Raw genomic sequence first — 18675 nt, forward strand, 5'->3', positions numbered from 1 at the left:
TCAAGCACTATGTCTCCTATCATGCCAAGTTGAAAAGGTAAAAAAAATTCTCTAGTGTCCAGATATTATTCCACTTTTTTTCTGCACTAAGAGCTGTACGCAACAATTAATTGAAGCAGAAGCATGGTGGTTTAAATTGAAACACACTCAAAATTGATCCAAGTCTGCATCACTCCTTGAAAAACACATATTTGACAGAATGATAAGCTGCCTTTGTATCTTAATTCTAAGGCTCATCTTGTAACTTTCAAAAACTCATTCTTCACTCAACAAAACCCACTTAAAGAACGGTTATTAACAAACGAGCATCTTTTCTGAAATCAGAAGCAATGAGGAACAGGCTAGAGGGGGAAAATTCACTGGATGAAAAAGGTAACTACCTTCTACACAGTTATGGAAGCTAGTGACTACATTTCTTGACTTCCAAATTTGATAGGAAAAAAACAACAGCCTTGAAATTCCCACACTACCCAAATCTCAGCTGTCCTCTAAAGTTGGTGCTGAAAAGCTTCTCTTTAAGAAGATATTCCTTTCATTAACTTCTTTTCCCTTCCCTACTACAGCAAATAACTACTTTCACAGTTTGGACTCAACACTTGGCCTCATAGCACTTTATTGGTTTGGTTTCATAGATCAAAATGCTCCAAAATGCTGGACGGGTCTCTTTAGTTGGAAATTCAACTCTAAATGAAGTGGCTCTGGTTTAAGATGTGTGTGCATCGTTAATTAATTTAAGAATTATCAGAATCATGTAAAGGTAAAGCAGAGGTGCTTCAAGAGGAGGCTAGGGAAACTCAGGCAGTGTGTAAAAACCCTGTGGATATTTGACAAATATTTGTAGATGGACAAGGAGAAATGGAAATTTAGGAAACAAAAATATCACCAAGTCTAGCAATTCAAGATTGACTGACAACTATCATCTATTATACATTCTAGCGCATTCTCACAGAACAATTTGCAATAAGCTGCCCAAATGGCTTTGTCAGAAGCATGTTATACCATATGTAGCAAAATTACCTCTTTATAACCTAGTGCTGCTGATGGTCTAAGTGGAGGTGCAGGTCGTAGACAACTTAAACTCCACGGTTTTATAATTTGAGGAGGCTCCAAGGGTCCTCGGGGCTGTCCGGTAGAGCTAAAAGACTGGGAAAATGTCTGATGAGATCTTGGCAATCTGCCATCTGAACCCCGACCTTGTGCCACACCGTGAGAGAACAACAGTAGCATCATCGGATCAACAAAGCCAGCCATAGAAAGGGAAAGACGGAAAAACAAGTCGCCAGTTTGAGGACTGGCGCTTCCCACTCAAGATGAGAGCGTCGTTAAGGAAAAGCACCAGAACTAATTCAACATCCCTTGATACTTGTTCTCTCCCAGCTCTCTGTGTCTCCCTCCCTCTCTTTCTCTCCTGCAGTTTCCTTAAAATCAGACTTGTTTTCTCCTCTGTAGGGGAGGAAAACGGAGTAATAGGCAACACGAGTTCAGTGATGTGTTTGGCACTCTACTAGGTGCTTAAATAGGATATTTCATCAGAGCAGCCTACAACATAGACTCAGCACAGTGAAATAACTCGCTAGTAATTGGCAAAGACAAGATACAAACCCAGACTGATGCCAAAGCCCATATTCTACCACAACACACAGCACTCAAAACAGGGATTTTGGCATCACAGGTTTGAGTGTTAACAGACAACACAGCACATCTTCCATGTCACCCAACAAGTACAGTAAAATCTCATCAATTCAAATTCCATGAGTTCTAAGTCAGTGATAACTCAGATGCAGACAGTACTACAAGTTTACAATTGGAAGACGTTACTAGGCAAATGCGATGGCATGAGTGCGGTTACATGGAGATGTTTAGGTATTTAGGGAAGTAAGCTATTTGTTTTGATAGCACATTATTAATATGACAATGACAGCTCCTAAATAAGTCTCGTTCACCACTGAAACATTTAGCAGGATTTCTGGTTAGAGACACTTGGCTAGCAGTTAGTTGGAGTATCTGAATACTGTCAAACAAAATTGGGCACTTCTAAGTGACACTTTATTAATCTGGATGAGCCTCACAATGAGAAATTAGAATTAGTGAGGTTCAACTGTAATTCAAAATCTACAAATACAGACTCCCTAGAGACAAAGGGTGAGCTCGCTGCTTCTTGTAAGTATTTAGCAGGCAAGAGCTGACAAAATCCCTGGCCAGAACAAAAGGTCTACTTACAGAATGAGCACTACATGACGATGATGACGTTTTGGATAATGAACCGCAAGATGCAGGTCCTCTGGTCAGTCTGTTCAGCTGCTCCAACCATTCCTGGAAGTCCTGGTTGTTATTGCAATGGACCACAATCCTCTCTACTATGTTACCTGTAGCACCGATTACAAATATTTGAAAAAACACAAGAACCTTGAGCTTGTCTCATTCATAAGTACACTTCATGTAAGTAGGATTTTGGGTGTCTATTTTCAGGGGTCTTCATACCAAAGGAATAGCCCTTTCAAACTTCTGTATTAAGAACAGATACGCTGTGGTAGTAAAGCAAATAAATATTCATGTCTGATTTATAAAAATAAACATCCTTGATTTCTACTGTTTACAGAATTTCAGAAGTAGTTTCAAACCTCACCATAAATCGACGTACAATCTAAACATGTAAGCACATAGTGCATCTACCTCATAATCTAAAATGGGAATATTGTACTGGTTCCCCCAATATCAAAGTTGAAAAAAGGTCCAACTAAGACTGGTTTCAGTCACTGGGAAAATGCTGAACCTTAGGCTCTTTATTGTAAAAGAAGGACACCACTAAGCCCAGGGCACATGAATGCAGTCTTAGCCTCAGTGCTAAATGAGTGCAAAAAGTGCAGCCATTACATGGAAATCTTTCTGGCCTTAAAAAGCAATAAAAGACCCAACTATCAAGGAGCATTACCAAGACCTGACATTTCGTTCAATTTGTGAAGCAAGTCCAATGGCTTTTCAGGAACAGAACTATATCTCGCTAATTCATAGGCTGATGTTAAGATTGCTGATAAAAGTCCACATCTTTAGCTCCTCTGCTGCCAGGGAATAGATGACAGAGGCAAAGAAAATTACATGTATGTCAATCCATTTTGTTATTCCTTCAGTCTCACAAGTAGCTCTCATGCAAGTGAAGATTGCAGCTAATGGTAAAGCTCAGGCTTTTAAACAACCAGGAAACTTCTTTGTACTTGCACCATACCCTAGTTATCCCAGGAAATGGAATATACTTTGCCATGTTCATGTAAAACTTACTCATCGGCTATACATAACAGAAAAATAATAGCATTTATTTATTTAAGCTCCACTTAGTTCCAAAAAGGATTTGAAGTATCTATAGGAAAAGGAGAAAATTGCCTACCTGTGATTTCAAATGTGCAGTCATTCCCTTCAATTTCATCTAATCTAGTCACCACCATTCCTACTATTGGCATTTTTCCCTAACCAGAAAAACAAAAGAACATTCCCATTAATTTGTGGTTATACCTATACATTTCTCTTAGATTTTCTGACCCTCTCAGGAATCACTGTTAAATAATGGCTAGACATATTTCTCCAGTCTGTCAATAGATAATGTTTCCCTGTTGTAAATTTTTATCAGACAAGAAAACAGGAAGGAAATATGGGTTGTCTTTGCCTAAAACATCCTAAACCATCAGCTCAATATTTACAGATTTATTTTTCTAGCATATTTTCACATGAATCAATAAACAAAGTAAAGGCTCAAATTTTATGAAAATCAGTGATGGCCAGGCCAGGGTACACCAGGCAGTAATAACTTACACACTATATCTGTGGAACAGACCGAAGGAAGGTTAATTTTCTAAGGAGTTCACTGACATGTTTCTTAGAAACTCCAATCATGTGATATGACTGTAGTAAGACAATCGTAGAAGCAGGGGCTAGCTTTGTATTTTCTCAGCGATCATGATATAGGCCTGTAAAATGTTGCTGCTTATTTATCCATTCAGACACTTAAATTTTGCTTTATTTAAAACTTAGCTCATAAGCAGTGCAGTGACTGTGCAGGACAAATTCATTATTGTACTACAAAGGTATTTGATCTAAGGAACATCTGTTCTTACAAGCTGGTTAATTACGAGGAAGGGTCAAAACATTCACCTTTGCTGGCCTGAGCTTTTAGTCCCATAGTAGAGCTAATATATCTGCATGGGAATGTGCTTATTTATTTTATATGAAATTCACTAACCTGATAGATAAAGCCACTCATCCGAGGACTGGCAGACAACATTATCAAGACGTTTGAAAACAGCATAAGGTATCGTTCCTCTTTTTCCTGAAGTAGAATAAAAAATGTTAAATGAAGAATAATTTTGTGAAGAATTTCTGGAATCGCTGCTTTATAATACAGATCTTACAGAACCAACTGAGGCATTATTAACGGTGATTTTTTAAAGCTATCTGACATAGTGCACAAAACTAGTTGAATTTTATTTTAATATAAACATAAACCCACACTATTTTTCTCCTTCCTGCACATAACAGTCAAACACAGACAGCCAGGCTTGTGTGCGAAGTACGTGAGTCTCAGAAGTCACAGTTTATGGAGCCAGTGTGTTATGCTAGCCCTGGGCACAAAACAAGTCTCTTGGTTCACAAAACAAAAATACAATTTTACGTGAAGTGACAAAAAGGAAGCAGTTTTCAAGTGGTAGAAAATTTATTATCTTTTAATCCACATGTTAAATTTTTTCATGAAGTTATTTTTAATAATTAAAAATAAGATTATTATATTCATGTATGGCAAAGAAGTAAATACATTTAACATATCCTGTGACCAGAGAATAATACTGTTCAGTCATAAAGGATGAAATCATGTCATTGCCAATAAAATGAATGGAACCTGAGACCACGTTAAGTGGAATAATCAGATATAAAAAGTTGAATATTGCATGGTTTCTCCTATATGAGAAACCAAAAAATAAATAAATAAATAAAAGAGTAAAATAAGGGAGAGATTGTAGGAAACAAAAAGGCAGCTTTTTGGTGCTGGAGAAGGGTTCGGGAGGAGGGGGAGGAAGGAGGGCACAGTGGGAATAAGGGAATCAAAAATGATTAAGACCACATATTACCAATCCCTCAATGTGAATGTAAGTATTATGCATTATAAGCACACACTCATGTGTGCATGGTGCTGGGGGGGTGGATGAAGGGCCTTGAGCATACTTCCATTCTTCCATTAATTAAGCACACATTCTTCCATTAATCTGTACTCCCAGCCCAGTTTCATGGCTTTTTTGATTGACACATAATAACGGTACCTATCTATAGGGCACAAGGTGACATTTCAATTCCTATATACATTGTGTAATGATCCAATCAGCATAATGAGCATGTCCACCATCTTAAGCACTTATCATCTCTTTATGATGTCTTCTAGCTCTAGATATATGGTGGATACATGGTGCATCTTACGGAAGGAATTTTAACACCTGAGGGCTGATCTGGGTCCCCTAAATAGATACGCAGTTAGAAGATGAAAAGTTCCATTTGGTTTCCATGCTCAGATCTCACGCAGGTGGCTCCTTCCTCCCATTTGAGAGGAGTAACTGTTCTGACAAATGCTCTGCACTCTGGAATCTCACCTTTCTCTATGTTTCTTCTACAGACATCTCCTTTCCTTCTTCCTCCAGCAGCCCCTCCTACCTTACCAGGTTTTCCTCTTTTACCTTTAACATGTGTGCATCTCCTATCCTAAAAGGCCTTCCTCACCCCAAGTGGCTCCTTATAGATAATTTCACATTTCTTGACATTTTCTTGCCAAATTACTCACTGCCTTCATTTTTTCTCCATTGATCCTTCCCTAACTGCACTCCCCACCTCTCTCCCAAAGTCATCAATAATTGCTTTTTAGCAGCATTCAGTGGCTTTTCCTTGGTCCTCACAGTCCTTGACCTATGAACCTTCTACAGTACTCGGCTCACTGACCACTTTCAAGTGCTCCTCCAGGAATTTCCAGGATACCATAATTCCCCCAAATCTTTCTACCATTTTCTCTCTTTCCCCCTCTCTCTCTCTCTCTCTCTCTCTCTCTCTCTCTCTCTCCCTCCCTCCCTCCCTCCATCCCTCACCCTCTCTCTCTCTCTCCCTGATTCCTCTCCTTTCGCCCAAGGGCTTTATCCCAAAGATATGAATGACTAATAGTTAGACTCACTATATTAACATTCCCCAGGGTATGTGCATTTCTGATGAGATTGCTTATTACCCCAAAGTAATGAATCTCTGCCAGAGGCATGTCAGGGACTATAGGAAGATGGTTTGGGAGAGGGAGACAACTCTAACACCCAATAAATCATACCAGGTGACATAATCGGCCTTTCTCTACTACCCTAGCTCCTTCTTCAAAGAAATCATTCATCTTCAGCCCCCTTCTTTTCTTTGGATATTTACTTCCTAGGAAGGCACATCTGTCAGGGACATCTAAATCTCTGACCTCTCCCCTATATTTCCATAACACTGTAACTGTGCCCTATGGGACATCTCCACCTGGCTATCTACAGTCCCTTGAAAGAAAACAGCTCGAAAATGACATGTGTCGCCTCCTGCAGCCCGTGGGCCACCCCTCTCTGTTGGCTTTCCCATCTAAATGTGTGCCAGAGATGCCCTTCGTTACTCTGTCACCTCCATCCCTGGGGCACTTCTCACTTCCCATGCTAACTAACTTTTCTACTCCTAGTCTTCTCCCCGCCTGACACATAACAATTGTCAGAATCAGTGTCAAGATTCTCTGCTGCTTATTGCTCTTTCACTGCTCCCCATCATCTTCTGTGTCAATCTGAACTCCTCTCGCCTGATGTCTAAGGTTCCTCCCAAGCCAAATCAAATGTTTCTTTCACTATGCCCCAAACACTTTCCCTGATCCCAACAGTGTAGTTTCTTTACTATCCTACAGAGAAAAAAGCCACCCGAGATGTTCTCCTGAGACAGAAATGTCATCTACCTTACCCTCCCCTTCACCTTCGGTGGCCTTCTTCCTCCTCAATTCTATCACTGCAAAGTCCACTTGATCTCTCCCTTCTCTGTTTCTACAGACACTTCTGCTGAGGCTGTACAATCTCACACTGACTTCCTGTTTTGTTTTCCACACGAGGCTTGTGTTTAGTTTGTCTTTAATGAGTTCTTTGAGAGTGGGGGTTATGGCTTATTCTTTCCCCATCTCACAGCAACTACCACTGTGTTGGACAAAGAAAAAGCGTTCAGTCTCTCACTTGAATGCTCAAGCACTTGACCTTGATGAATGGATGGACAGATAAAGGGAGAGAAAATAATCAAAGATGGAAGAAACAGTGTTAACATTTGACATGCCTTACCTCACATGTTCCATACTGCACCATTACTTGTGACATAAAGATCACATTTCCCAAGGTTTTAATATCCTCCCCTTCCCATGCCTGAATAGGTTCGGAAAGTATCTGCAACTCCAGCTGTTTTCTCTTTCTCAGATCTTGGCACTGCCCCTACAGGACCCAAAGGAAACATAATGAAACAGGAATTCCTTATGAAACAGACCTGTGGAGTTTATGAAACCTAAAACAAGATCAAAGTAAGGTGTGCACTTAACTCTCAGATTCCCACTGAGTTTCCCTATTGCTTACACTGATTCCCTTGACCAGACGACCAGACCCTATGCTGACAAGTCCACATTCTTAAAGGCTGTGTACGAAAGAGCTGTTCTTCGTTTTACCAAAGCATCAAGATAAAATGATAGAAAGGGTTTGTTTCTCTCTGTGTGTGAGGAATCTTGGAAGAAAGCAGCGAACTCACAATGCGCAGAGCCAAGAAGATAATGGTACATTTGGATGTGCCAGTTCGTGTCCCTGCCCTCCCTCCTCTCCACTTTTTTCTATCTTCCTGTCCATAGCGGTTTACTTACAAACTAATTTAATTTTTCCAACATATGCTCATTTTCCAATAACGTAAGTAGCCTAACAATTACAAAACCTGGCAGGGGTGGGCGACTTCATTTGTTATGAGAAAAGAAATTGGCAAAAAGAATATAAATTCTTTTTTTATGCCACAGTGAATCAAACAGCTTAGAATGAAACATGTGCACTACCCTTTACTTTGTTTAGAGAGTAACAGTAGATTCCTATAAATATACTGTCAATTTTTTATTCCCAAAATTATTGGAAAAAGAGATAAAAGTGAATTTAGGATACCAAACTGAAAATTCAAACGAAGAAACAGTTTAGTTTGCTAATATTATGCGAGGTGGGAACACGATGTATATTTTGAGTCTCTGCTTCAGAAAGTGTGAAGTTCTCTCTGATATTTAACAGCATTCATTCCAAATTCAATACAAAAACAAGCATATGGTTAGTTACGTTACGGTCGCCAAATGAATGTACTGTCATAGTATTTTGGAAGTGCTTATTGTATAAAATCTCTGCTGCTTCATTCAGTTAAATGGAGCTTTGGAGAAACACATTCATTATATAGATATTTTAAGCATCAAAAAGTGGTAATAAATATACTTCAATCATCAAAGCAAGTTTTACAATATGATCAGAAATATCATTTGTTTTAAAGAGGCATTTAATTTCCACTTACCCAGGAAAAATAAAAGAGACACAAATCATAATAAACACCATGGGTTTTAGTGAATTGCTCTTTTAGGTCGAGCCATCTAAATCTGCCAGTATTTGCCTCTGGGTTTACCACAGCAGTCATTTATTTTAACCTAATGCCTTGCTCTGGTCTTCAACTTATTGTGTAACCACAGACGCATCAGTTACTGATCTTACAACAGCGCTAAAATTGAGTGGATGGTGAATGCGGCATCACGAGCTTACAGTGAGGACCAATAACTAAGCACTGATCCAAGTCACTGAAGACGCCACAGAAATGTCAAAAAGGGAGGCAAACTTAATCCACCACCCCAAAATAAAGTTTTACTTCCTTCTAAAATGGCAGCGAGTTGTCTTACATCAGTGAGTTCGAGAAGACATAATAACCATGGTATTCGAGATGTAAGATTACAGATACCTTTGGCAGCAATCTATATAAAGGAATTGTATTTGGGGTCTGTCTTTTTTTTTCCTTTTGTAAAGGATTTCTTTTACATAGGCAAAGAACAAACTCATGTCTTGACATAAATAGTTGAATCCAGTATTGATGCCAATCAGTGAATGACGAGTTACAAAGACACAGAGTAAGCAACAGGAGTAAAGATAAAGAGACTAAAGGAAACCCCCCACCCACACAACAATGCTTAATGTGGCCAAGATTTCAAATGTGATTGCCTTGTACCCTCAGCCTGGCAACCTTTCATAGGTTAGCATGATTTTTGAAGGACAAAATGAAGTGAAGCAATCACGGCCATGCTGTCATGAAAGCTTATCGTTTCCATTCTGAAGACCTTTGCACAAGGAAAAATACATTACACACAAATCACTCTTTTGTGAACAAAGTAATACACAAAATAGAGAATAATAGTTTTAGAACATCACCTACCATGAGAGTTTTGAATGCTATGACTGCTTTCAGAATATCTTGATGATCTGGATGAGTGTCCTGTCAAAGGAATACATTTGAAAATAATATTAGAGAGGGCTTGGGGATTTAGCTCAGTGGTTCCACTGCCTGCCTCATAAGCACAAGGTCCTGAATTTGATCCCCACCCAAACCTGGTACAAAAAAAAAGAAAGAAAGAAAAAGAAAAGAAAACAATATTAGAGGAGAATGGATTGTCAGTTACCAGGGGCTGGGGGTGGAGAAATGTGTGCCCACAAAAGGAAAGCAAGAGAGAATTGGGGGCATGATGGAATTGTTTTGTTTCTCATTGCTGTCGTGATAACATGGAACTATACCTGTGTTAAAATACATAGGACTGTGAATTTCTTAATCACCTAATAATTAGAGGTACTGACATTCCAAATGTGGGTCTATTTTCGAATCCTTAAATTATCATACTATTGACCTTTAAGACAGTTGGTGATACATCATAGTAGCAACATTGTTCTCATTTCCATTTTTCTGTTGTACTTTGATAATAACTATTGAATAGGAAATATAGTGAGGGACCTGATTAGGTCATATAGTATGCCTGACATGGAGGTATATGGGGCTTATAGGGGCACCCTTTGGTGTACATGGGCAATTCTGCTGGAGAAAAAAGAAAACCAAATCTTCTGCTCAACCAGTCTTGGGTGAGCAAATGTACAACTGAGCAGACAAGGAGTCTGTCCCAAGCCAAGATTAGTGCTGCCCATGCAAAGCATTCCTTTACAGTCAAATTCAACCTTACCCAAATCAGCTGACAACTGAGAGTTTCAGCCTCCATTCCCCCACTATCGGCCATCATGCAACATGACCAGAAATCTGGATAAAGCATCTTAGCCAGTGGTGAACTAGCATGAAGAGGGTGGATCATCTGATGGTGAGAATGGAAAGCAACCAAAGACAGTGCAACCAAACAGAGGCAGGGCTGGAAACAACCTCCACTACAGGGAAGGCTGAGATACAGGACCGAGTCATGCAGAGCATCTACTGCCTGGGGTTTTTCTTCCCCAGATTGAATGCACACTTGTAATTCAGTACTGAGAAGTAACAGAAACTGAGGCCACTAGTTTCTGGATTTTCATGATAAGCAAGGAGGGGCAAACCTCAAACGGTTCAGCAAACTGGTTTAGCTAATGGAAAGACATCCACAGGTCAATACCTTCCAGAGCCCTGACTGAAATTTCATTCTGGCAGGCTTTGCTCATCCTCTCCCCACTGCCTCCAGCTCTGGAGCAGGTCAAATACCCTGAGAATGTGGTTTTGCTCAGAGTGCATGCTTTTCGATCCTTACAAACGCTGACAAGCCTGGCAGCTTGCAACCTTTCTCTTTAAAGATAATCAACCCTTTTCAAACCTCAAACCCTTTCCCCAGACACAGGAAGAGCAACTAGAGTAAACGCAGCCTCCCCCAGTGGGCCCTCCTCTCACACCCACACCTCCATACCCCATGCACAATCACAAAAAGATGGCTCAAGGAGCCATCCTGCTGACTGGCTTTTAATCACAAGAGGATTTGGGCTCTTGGTGAAAAAATTCAATTAGCGGGCCTCGTTGCAAATCTTAATGCTTAAAAAAAGATTATACTGCCAACTATAACTGTTGGAAGTAAGCTGTAAATTCATAAAACAAAAATGCAAGGGAACATTGATATGTAGAGAGGTACACTAACATTGGATCTATTTATTAATCTTTTAAAAACACAGAACCTTCCATTGTAATCCAGCATCAGAAAGCTGAACAATCACAATGTTCTAGAGATAAGTATTTGTGTGTACAGTGAACATGTTCTTCATATTTTCTCATGTCCATTTGCTTTATTTCTCACATTTAAATTGGTTAATGTAGAAGAACAACAGAGATTTCTACAGGTCTGACTTTGACTAAATCACCATCTCATTTCATCTAGATGAGAGTGCAAAGCAAAAACCTAAGTCAACAAGTAAACACAGACTTGAGGGAAGCAATGCAACTGAGGCTGGGAACAGAAGAGGAGAAATGGTGAATGATCACAAATATTTGATAGGAAGGAAAGGAGATCTTGTTTTGTTGCATAAAAAGAGAAACTAAAAGCTTGGAAAGAGTAAGGATAGGTTCCAGTACATTTTGAAGCCAGGTCATTTTCTGGATTCTTAGCAATGCTTGTTAGGGGGCAAAGTGGCTTCTCCCCCAGGAGCACAGACCCAGGCTTGGGACAAGAGGTTGGAAAACATGCCTTCCCTTACCTCCATATGCCGTTCCAGTTCTTGCAAGAGAGTAACATACTTTTCCAGGCGCATGAATGGTTTGCTGAGACTTGTGGTTAAAATGAGGATACCTGGGCTAGATGCACCTTGATTTTCCATAAACTGTTCCAGATCATCACTAGTAAAAGAGTGAATGAATGGTTTTGTTAGTGCTGAATATCCCATGTAAAGAATTATTGACCTAACATTATTTTACGGTACCATTTACAATATAAAACCAAATAAAAATCTGGTTTACTGGTCCAAGTGGTGTTTAATTTATCCCAACTCAATTCAACCAGCCTTTAATCAGCACTCCTTGGGCATCAGCCCTACACCTAGCATCCATGATCCCTGTGGTCATTTCCTCATTGGACACTTACTGATTAAGCATCTATTAAGCAACAGGCTCTGTCCTCTGATGGAGATATAGTAATGAACAAAAGGAAAATTCTCCCCTTAAGGATCCTCCACCCAGGAGGGTGATTGTACACTCTACCAGATGATGTAACTTAGGGTTTAAAAATCTGTTTTCTTAATGCCATCAATATTCTATTTATTTTCTGGTCATGAGGTAAGGTTAGCACCTCACCAAGCACTCACTTATAATCAGCAAATTCGCACACTTAACAGCAAAGTCACTTGACCTATGATCTAAATTCAGTGCTTCAGGCTACCTAAAGAGTTCCAGAAGGTAACAACTCAGGAAAAGTTCTAATAGCTTGTGAACCATGTCCTATAATGTCTAATTCTCAGTTGCTGTTTTCTCTGCCCTTTAGCCCTCTTGTAGATCATCTTTTCTCCACCAACAGCAGTGTTAAATCCGCAGCGTCATTTTAACATACATTTAAACAAAAATATAATTTGAGGAAAAAAACCTAACTGACTACATATTTTGAAACTTTTGTTTGCGTTCTTGACCCCTTGACCTTCTTGGTTGCTCAAGTATATCAAGCCAGTCCCAAATCTCCCTGCATTTGTTTATTCCTCTCCACTCTTCTGCGGCCACCTAAGTCCATGTCTTCAAGGCATCCCATCCTGCTCACTCAATAGGTCAACTGGTCTCCTGGCTTCCAGACTCTCTAGCCTGCTAACTAGCCTGCAGACCACTACTTTACTTCAATCATTTTCTTACTAAAACTTTTGAATGCCTCCAAAGTCAAGTCTTAACTCTTTAGACTCCTACCGACCTCTCTACCCTTCCTCTACACTCCCCAGCACGAAAACCCTACGAAAAGTGGCCTCCTTATTCTTCCAAGAGCATATCTTGTGCAGTGGTTCCCAACTGTGGTATCTTGCCACGGATTGTGAAGTGTGCTCAAAGAAACTCACTATCAGTAATAAAGTACTGGGGTGGGGAACAGAGTGCAACGCAGTGATCTCTCAGTAATAAACACTCACTGTCCTTGGGCTTCTGTGAGCAGCAAGAGAAAAGGATGGAGTTTCAACTAACACCCCAACAGCCCTAGGTGGTGCCACCACTCTATGTCACTGGAAGAAAGGATTGGGAATGACTGTCTGACTGGTACCATCCATGCAGACTGTCAGTTTGCACAGTTCTGTTCCAGAAGCAGCCAAGAGGAAGGAAGTGTCTTGGACATGGAGTCATAACACAGATTTGGTGACCCTGGATGAGTCGCTGTGGCCTTAAATGACTCATCTGTAAAAGAGATAAAACCTACTTTCTAATAAAATTGTGCAGATTAAATTAACAAGATTTGTAAGGCTACTAGTTTGTGCTAGGATATATTTTACAGATGAGAAATGTGAGGCTCAGGAAGGGCAAGTAAAGTAGGAAGTGGCTCAAGTAGGGTTTTTGCCAGGTCTGAAGCCAAAGCCTCAGGATTTTTAGTATCACCACCCTGGCTCTCTAAGGAAAGGAGTTTGTAAACTTTAAAGCAGTCAGTGGAGACATCATTGTCACTATTGTTATTCTGAGACTACCAGTATGCATGATTTCCAACTTGATGGAAATTCAATTGATGTTTAATTTCCAATCCTGAGCACAAAATGCATAAATTCCTTGAAAAATTCATCACATATCAAATATAATTAGGAAAATAACTTGGATTTGAAGAGTGTGTTTGCATAGAAATATTACCAGGAGAAAGGTTACTTTACTAATTTATTTTCAATTTGGTAAACAAGTCTCACATTTTATTTCCATGACTAAATGCATTTTCAATACCCTATTCTAATGAATGCCTGAGTTATAGCAATCAAGAGTAAATACTAGGGTACTTTGCTATTGCTTTTCATGGAGCACTCTGACTTCAAGGCTTGCCAAGCAGAGTATTATTAAACATTTCAATTTTTTTTTCCTAAAGGCAAACTTGGCTAAACAAGTTTAACACACAATAAATATGATTATACACGAGTGTAGTGCCGAATCATATACCAATATGTCTTAAAAACTCATTTTTAACTTTAAACAGCCTGTTTGAAACACTATGGGTTACGGCTTTTCCAGCTTAATGTGCTCTGTGTATGTGATGTGATACAACAGAAGCAGGCCTCAATGTACAAGCTTTGTTTGAAACTCAACATACATTCATTTATCTTGCAGAATACATGGTAGATGAGGTGCTAGTACTTTCTGAATTGGGCTGGAAATCTAGAGAAAACCACTCTATATCACCGTAACACTACCGACCTTAGCCATCTCATAGAACGTCTTTTGTTAAATCTTTCAACAGATTTCTAAAATGAATGATGAGAAATCTACCAGAGTCAAAGATTCCTCCTCCCCACCTTACACGTTTTTCACCCAAGACTTTCTTAGGAATTGCTGTGCCCTGGGAAGAAGAGATGACACAAAAGGAGTCGGGTGGCCCCAGCCTCTCACCAGAGGAAAAATCTCAGGGGCACTTCTCATACTGAATAGGTGGGTCCCTATTTTCCCTTTTTCATTTAGCCAGTTCCCAAGTTTAAGCTGCACTTTTGTCAGCACTTTTTAATTTGTGATTAATTGTACTTTCCTTGCTGATTCCTCAAAGACAGAGGGGGAAAAAATCCAGAATCAAGGCTCAGAAGTTTTCTTATGCCTCTTGTCCCTGAATCAAATACACAGCTCTTTGGGCTTTTCTTAAAGTTGCCATTGGCTGCAACAGGGGTAAACAGAGGGTGAAAAAAAGCTAAAAAGAAGAAAAGACCAAAGTGAGTACTTGTTGTGGCAGTTCTGCAAGAGACTGAAATGAACTCCAGATCTGTCTTGGTGCCAACTCTTTCCTCCTCTCCCAGCTCTCAATTTTAACCCTCTCCCTTGTGCAAAGGATGGGCAATACATCACAGCATGGGGAAGAAGTGGGTATTTTTGTAAGTTAGAAGTTATTCCCAGGAAGAGAGAGAAGCTACCTTAGCAAGTCAGCAGGGGAGAGAGAGGGGAAATCCCAAAAGATCTCACCCAAGGGATAACAACAACAACAAAAAAGGCTAGGCACCCATTCGAATATATGTAAATGTGGGGACACACCAAGGCTGGTTTCTGATTACATACCCAAGTACAGGCAATACGTTACTACAGTCTTTTAAAAATTCACACATTTTAAGGCTGGGAGCCTTCCCATGGCCAATTGTTGCAAGCATTTCTTGTTTGATATTGCCACCTACAGACCAAAAGGAAGATGTTCACCTGAGCATTACAGAGTTAGCAGAACAGAAATCCACCAGGGTCTCCATTTCAGCCAGAACCTTCATGAAAAACAAGATTTTAAACTGAATTTTCTGTGAATTTTATTCAAATATTGTTTACCTTTAATACGTAAGCATAAGTTACCAAGAGATGCATTCAAATCAGCAGAGATTATACTAGAAGCACACACGAGAAAAACTCCAGGCCTTTTCATTTAATTTTTATTCTTTACTTGTAAATAATTCAGAAGATAGAAATTGAGTACTACGATATGAAGACTCCTGTGAGTTTATCATAATTTCAAGGGATATCATAAAACTCTCTAGAAAAAATATTAACCAAAATTAAGAAAATAGAGTATTATAATTCCCCAAATAGTTAAGAATCTTCAACTCAGCTGTGTAACAAATTTTAAATCATATTAATTGAATGGCTCTCTACTATTATGTATAAAATAAAATTCCTAACATAAGTATATAGGGTCAGTAGTGTTTTATCACATAGAGTTAAAACCGAAACTTCCATAAACAACCCAAAATGCCTATCATCTGAGGTACTATCTCTTTCCAGTACTAATCCAGATTTATTCTCATATCAGAAGAAAAAGAGTGCATGCTCATATAAATGTCTACTATGAAAGAAATCTCATTTTACTGGCATGAAGGGATATGCCCTTATACAAACAGAACATTTATATATTCATCATCAAAGGAAATGTCCCTCAAAGATTTTTTTCTCTGTACTGTAGATTTGTAGTAAAGTATTAAGACATTCCTGACAATGATTTTATAAAGCACACAAGTTTAGGACTACGGTTCCCTCTTTATACTCTTTTGTTTCCCTTGCTGGAGATGGAACCCAGAGCTTTTCAAGCAAGTGTTCTACCATCGAACTACATCCCCAGCCCTGATCCCCTCTTGAAAGAGAACGAGAAACAAGGATTTTGTACAGTATACAAACACTTGAATTGCATCTATGTTTTGCTTCTAAAGTTGAATGGTTGGTATATACATTATACTTTCTGTCTTGTGTATACTTGAGTTATTTCATGGTTTCTCCCTAAAAAGTAACTGGAGCCTGGCAGATAGAAGATGAATAAAGTTGATATGGGCACAATGCCAGCTATCTGGGTACTTTGTAATTATTATGTCAATTAGTCCTTACTTTATCAACCCTGCAGGGTAGGTGGATTTAACTTTATTTTGCAATTAAGAAAACTAAAGCTTACAAGTTAGAATTACCTTGAGTAACACAGCTTCTAAATGGAAGAATTTAAAATTGAGATGTGAAAGTGGTAAAGCTTTAGGCTCAGATCACATAAGGGTATATGAGGACTTAAAAAGAAATTGTGATGAGTTCCATTTCAGGGATTGTGGCATGAGGTGCTCATGGGACCCCCTCCACAGCAGAGTAAGACTGATGGAAACAGTAAAAGCAACATTGAAGATCTCTAGAAATTGCTCTAGTGGCATATGATAAACGCTTATTCAAGAAAATGTACTAAAGCTCATAAAGAACAGGGAAAGTGTGTGGCATATGAACCACAACCTGCTCTCTTTTTCTCTCCCTTTCTCTCAGTCTAGTTTGACAGATGCTCCCACTCCAAGCAAGTATAGTAAAGAAAATAGGTCTTTTCATCACTCAGCTCCCAATCAATAGATATTTCTCACCAAAACGACAGGCCACTAACACACCTCATCTGCTTCAACTCTGAGTAAAGAGACACTCCCAGAGAGTGTGGCTGAGAGGTATGAAGGACCTTCCCTTCATCTGGCACACCACAAGCATAGAGGCTATATACTGGGACAGAAAATACTTGGACCCAATCCCCCTCATTCCAGCTCACTTGAAGGGCAGAGGTTCCATGTTGAGTGAGCCGAGCTGAAAAGATCAGAAGCTGCCATCCTGCTGCCTAGAATAGTGATTCAGATTTTTGCCAAAGGGGAGAAAGCAGAGAAGTTAAGTTCTCCCAAAGGACTAGTTTTATTTAGAAAAAGAGTGGGAGAAATTCTAGCCTAATGGGATCTTGCAAAAACAACGGAGACTTTCGTAGCAAGCAAATACAAGGAGGCTGGTAACTCCACTTACTTAAGAGCAATGGCCTATACTGTGGGCCAGCTAGGTCACTAAAGAGACCCAGGGAAAAAGATAGCTAGGAATGCTAGGAAGACTCAGACCAAACTTTGAAGTCTGGTCTCAAAAACCAACCTTTCTTGAACTTAATTAGATCAGATGGCAGAACAATGTATGCCCCCTAAAGAAATGTCAAAATATTAGAGCCAAACAGCTGGAAATTAGTGGATTCCAACATCTGGGAATGATTCTAAATTGGGCTCAAAAGAGAGTTTAGGAAGATAGATGGACAAAGACGGTCCTGCCCAAATGACTGTCATTCCAGAAGTTGTACAGTGTGGGGAAACAGACTTCATTAAAATAGTCCAATTAAGTTACTAAAACAAAAATATGAGCAAATAACAATAAAATGCCCCAAAGAAGGAGTAATGGAGTCAATATCCAGAATTGTAAAACGTAAAATTATCTAAAAGATCTAGTTTTCAATTTAAAAATGAATTACATACAAAGATACAGAAATGTATGACCCATACACTGAGTGAAAAATTTTAAAAATCAAAAACAAAAATTGTCTATAAGAGCAACCAAAGGTCAGAATTTAACACACTTCAGAATAGCCATTAAATATGTTCAAAGAACAAAAGGAAGCCGAAAGATGTAAAGGAAGGTATGGTGGCAATGTCTCCTTAAATAAAGATCAATAAAGAGAAATTATGAAAAAGAAACAAATGAAAATTTTGGAATAAAAAGTACAATAACTGAAACTTAAATTCTAATTAGAGAAGCCCAGCAGGAGACCTGAACTAGCAAAATAGAAAGTCAGTGAACCCAAAGGTAGATTGATAGAGATTGTGAAATCTGAAAAATAGAGAGAATAAAGAAAATACACAGAAACTTAGAGTTATATGGATATCTTTAAGCATAACATATCATAAAGAGCATAGCGAAAGGAGAAAATGGAGCAGAAAAAATACTCAAAGAAACAAAGAACAACAAAAAATTACCATACATGAGAAAAATATTAATCCATGCAGCCAAGAAGCTTAATAAATTCCAAGTAGGATAAATGCAAAGAGAACGACATTCAGACAAAGTATACTAAAAATACTGAAAGACACAGAAAATCTTGAAAGTAGAAAGAAATAAGCAAATCATCATGGGCTAGGAAGTCTGGAATTTTTTTTTTTTTTTTTTTTTTTTTTTTTG

The 18675-nt window shown here is 39.0% G+C and overlaps 1 protein-coding gene across 1 annotated transcript in view; it reads right to left on the minus strand.

The window, feature by feature from the left end:
* Arhgef6 (Rac/Cdc42 guanine nucleotide exchange factor 6) overlaps positions 1–18675 on the minus strand; it is a 116372-nt gene that overhangs the window by 9874 nt on the left and 87823 nt on the right. Inside the window, exons 10-16 of the mRNA XM_010642577.3 lie at positions 11766–11904; positions 9496–9555; positions 7353–7499; positions 4232–4318; positions 3383–3461; positions 2221–2366; positions 1018–1143 (exon numbers count right to left, since the gene is read on the minus strand). Coding sequence (XP_010640879.1) covers positions 1018–1143; positions 2221–2366; positions 3383–3461; positions 4232–4318; positions 7353–7499; positions 9496–9555; positions 11766–11904 — 784 coding nt within the window. The remainder of the gene's footprint in view (positions 1–1017; positions 1144–2220; positions 2367–3382; positions 3462–4231; positions 4319–7352; positions 7500–9495; positions 9556–11765; positions 11905–18675) is intronic.

Source organism: Fukomys damarensis, unplaced genomic scaffold (assembly GCF_012274545.1).
Source record: "Fukomys damarensis isolate Sample0158 unplaced genomic scaffold, DMR_v1.0_HiC HiC_scaffold_39, whole genome shotgun sequence".
Classification (NCBI taxonomy): Eukaryota; Metazoa; Chordata; class Mammalia; order Rodentia; family Bathyergidae; genus Fukomys; species Fukomys damarensis.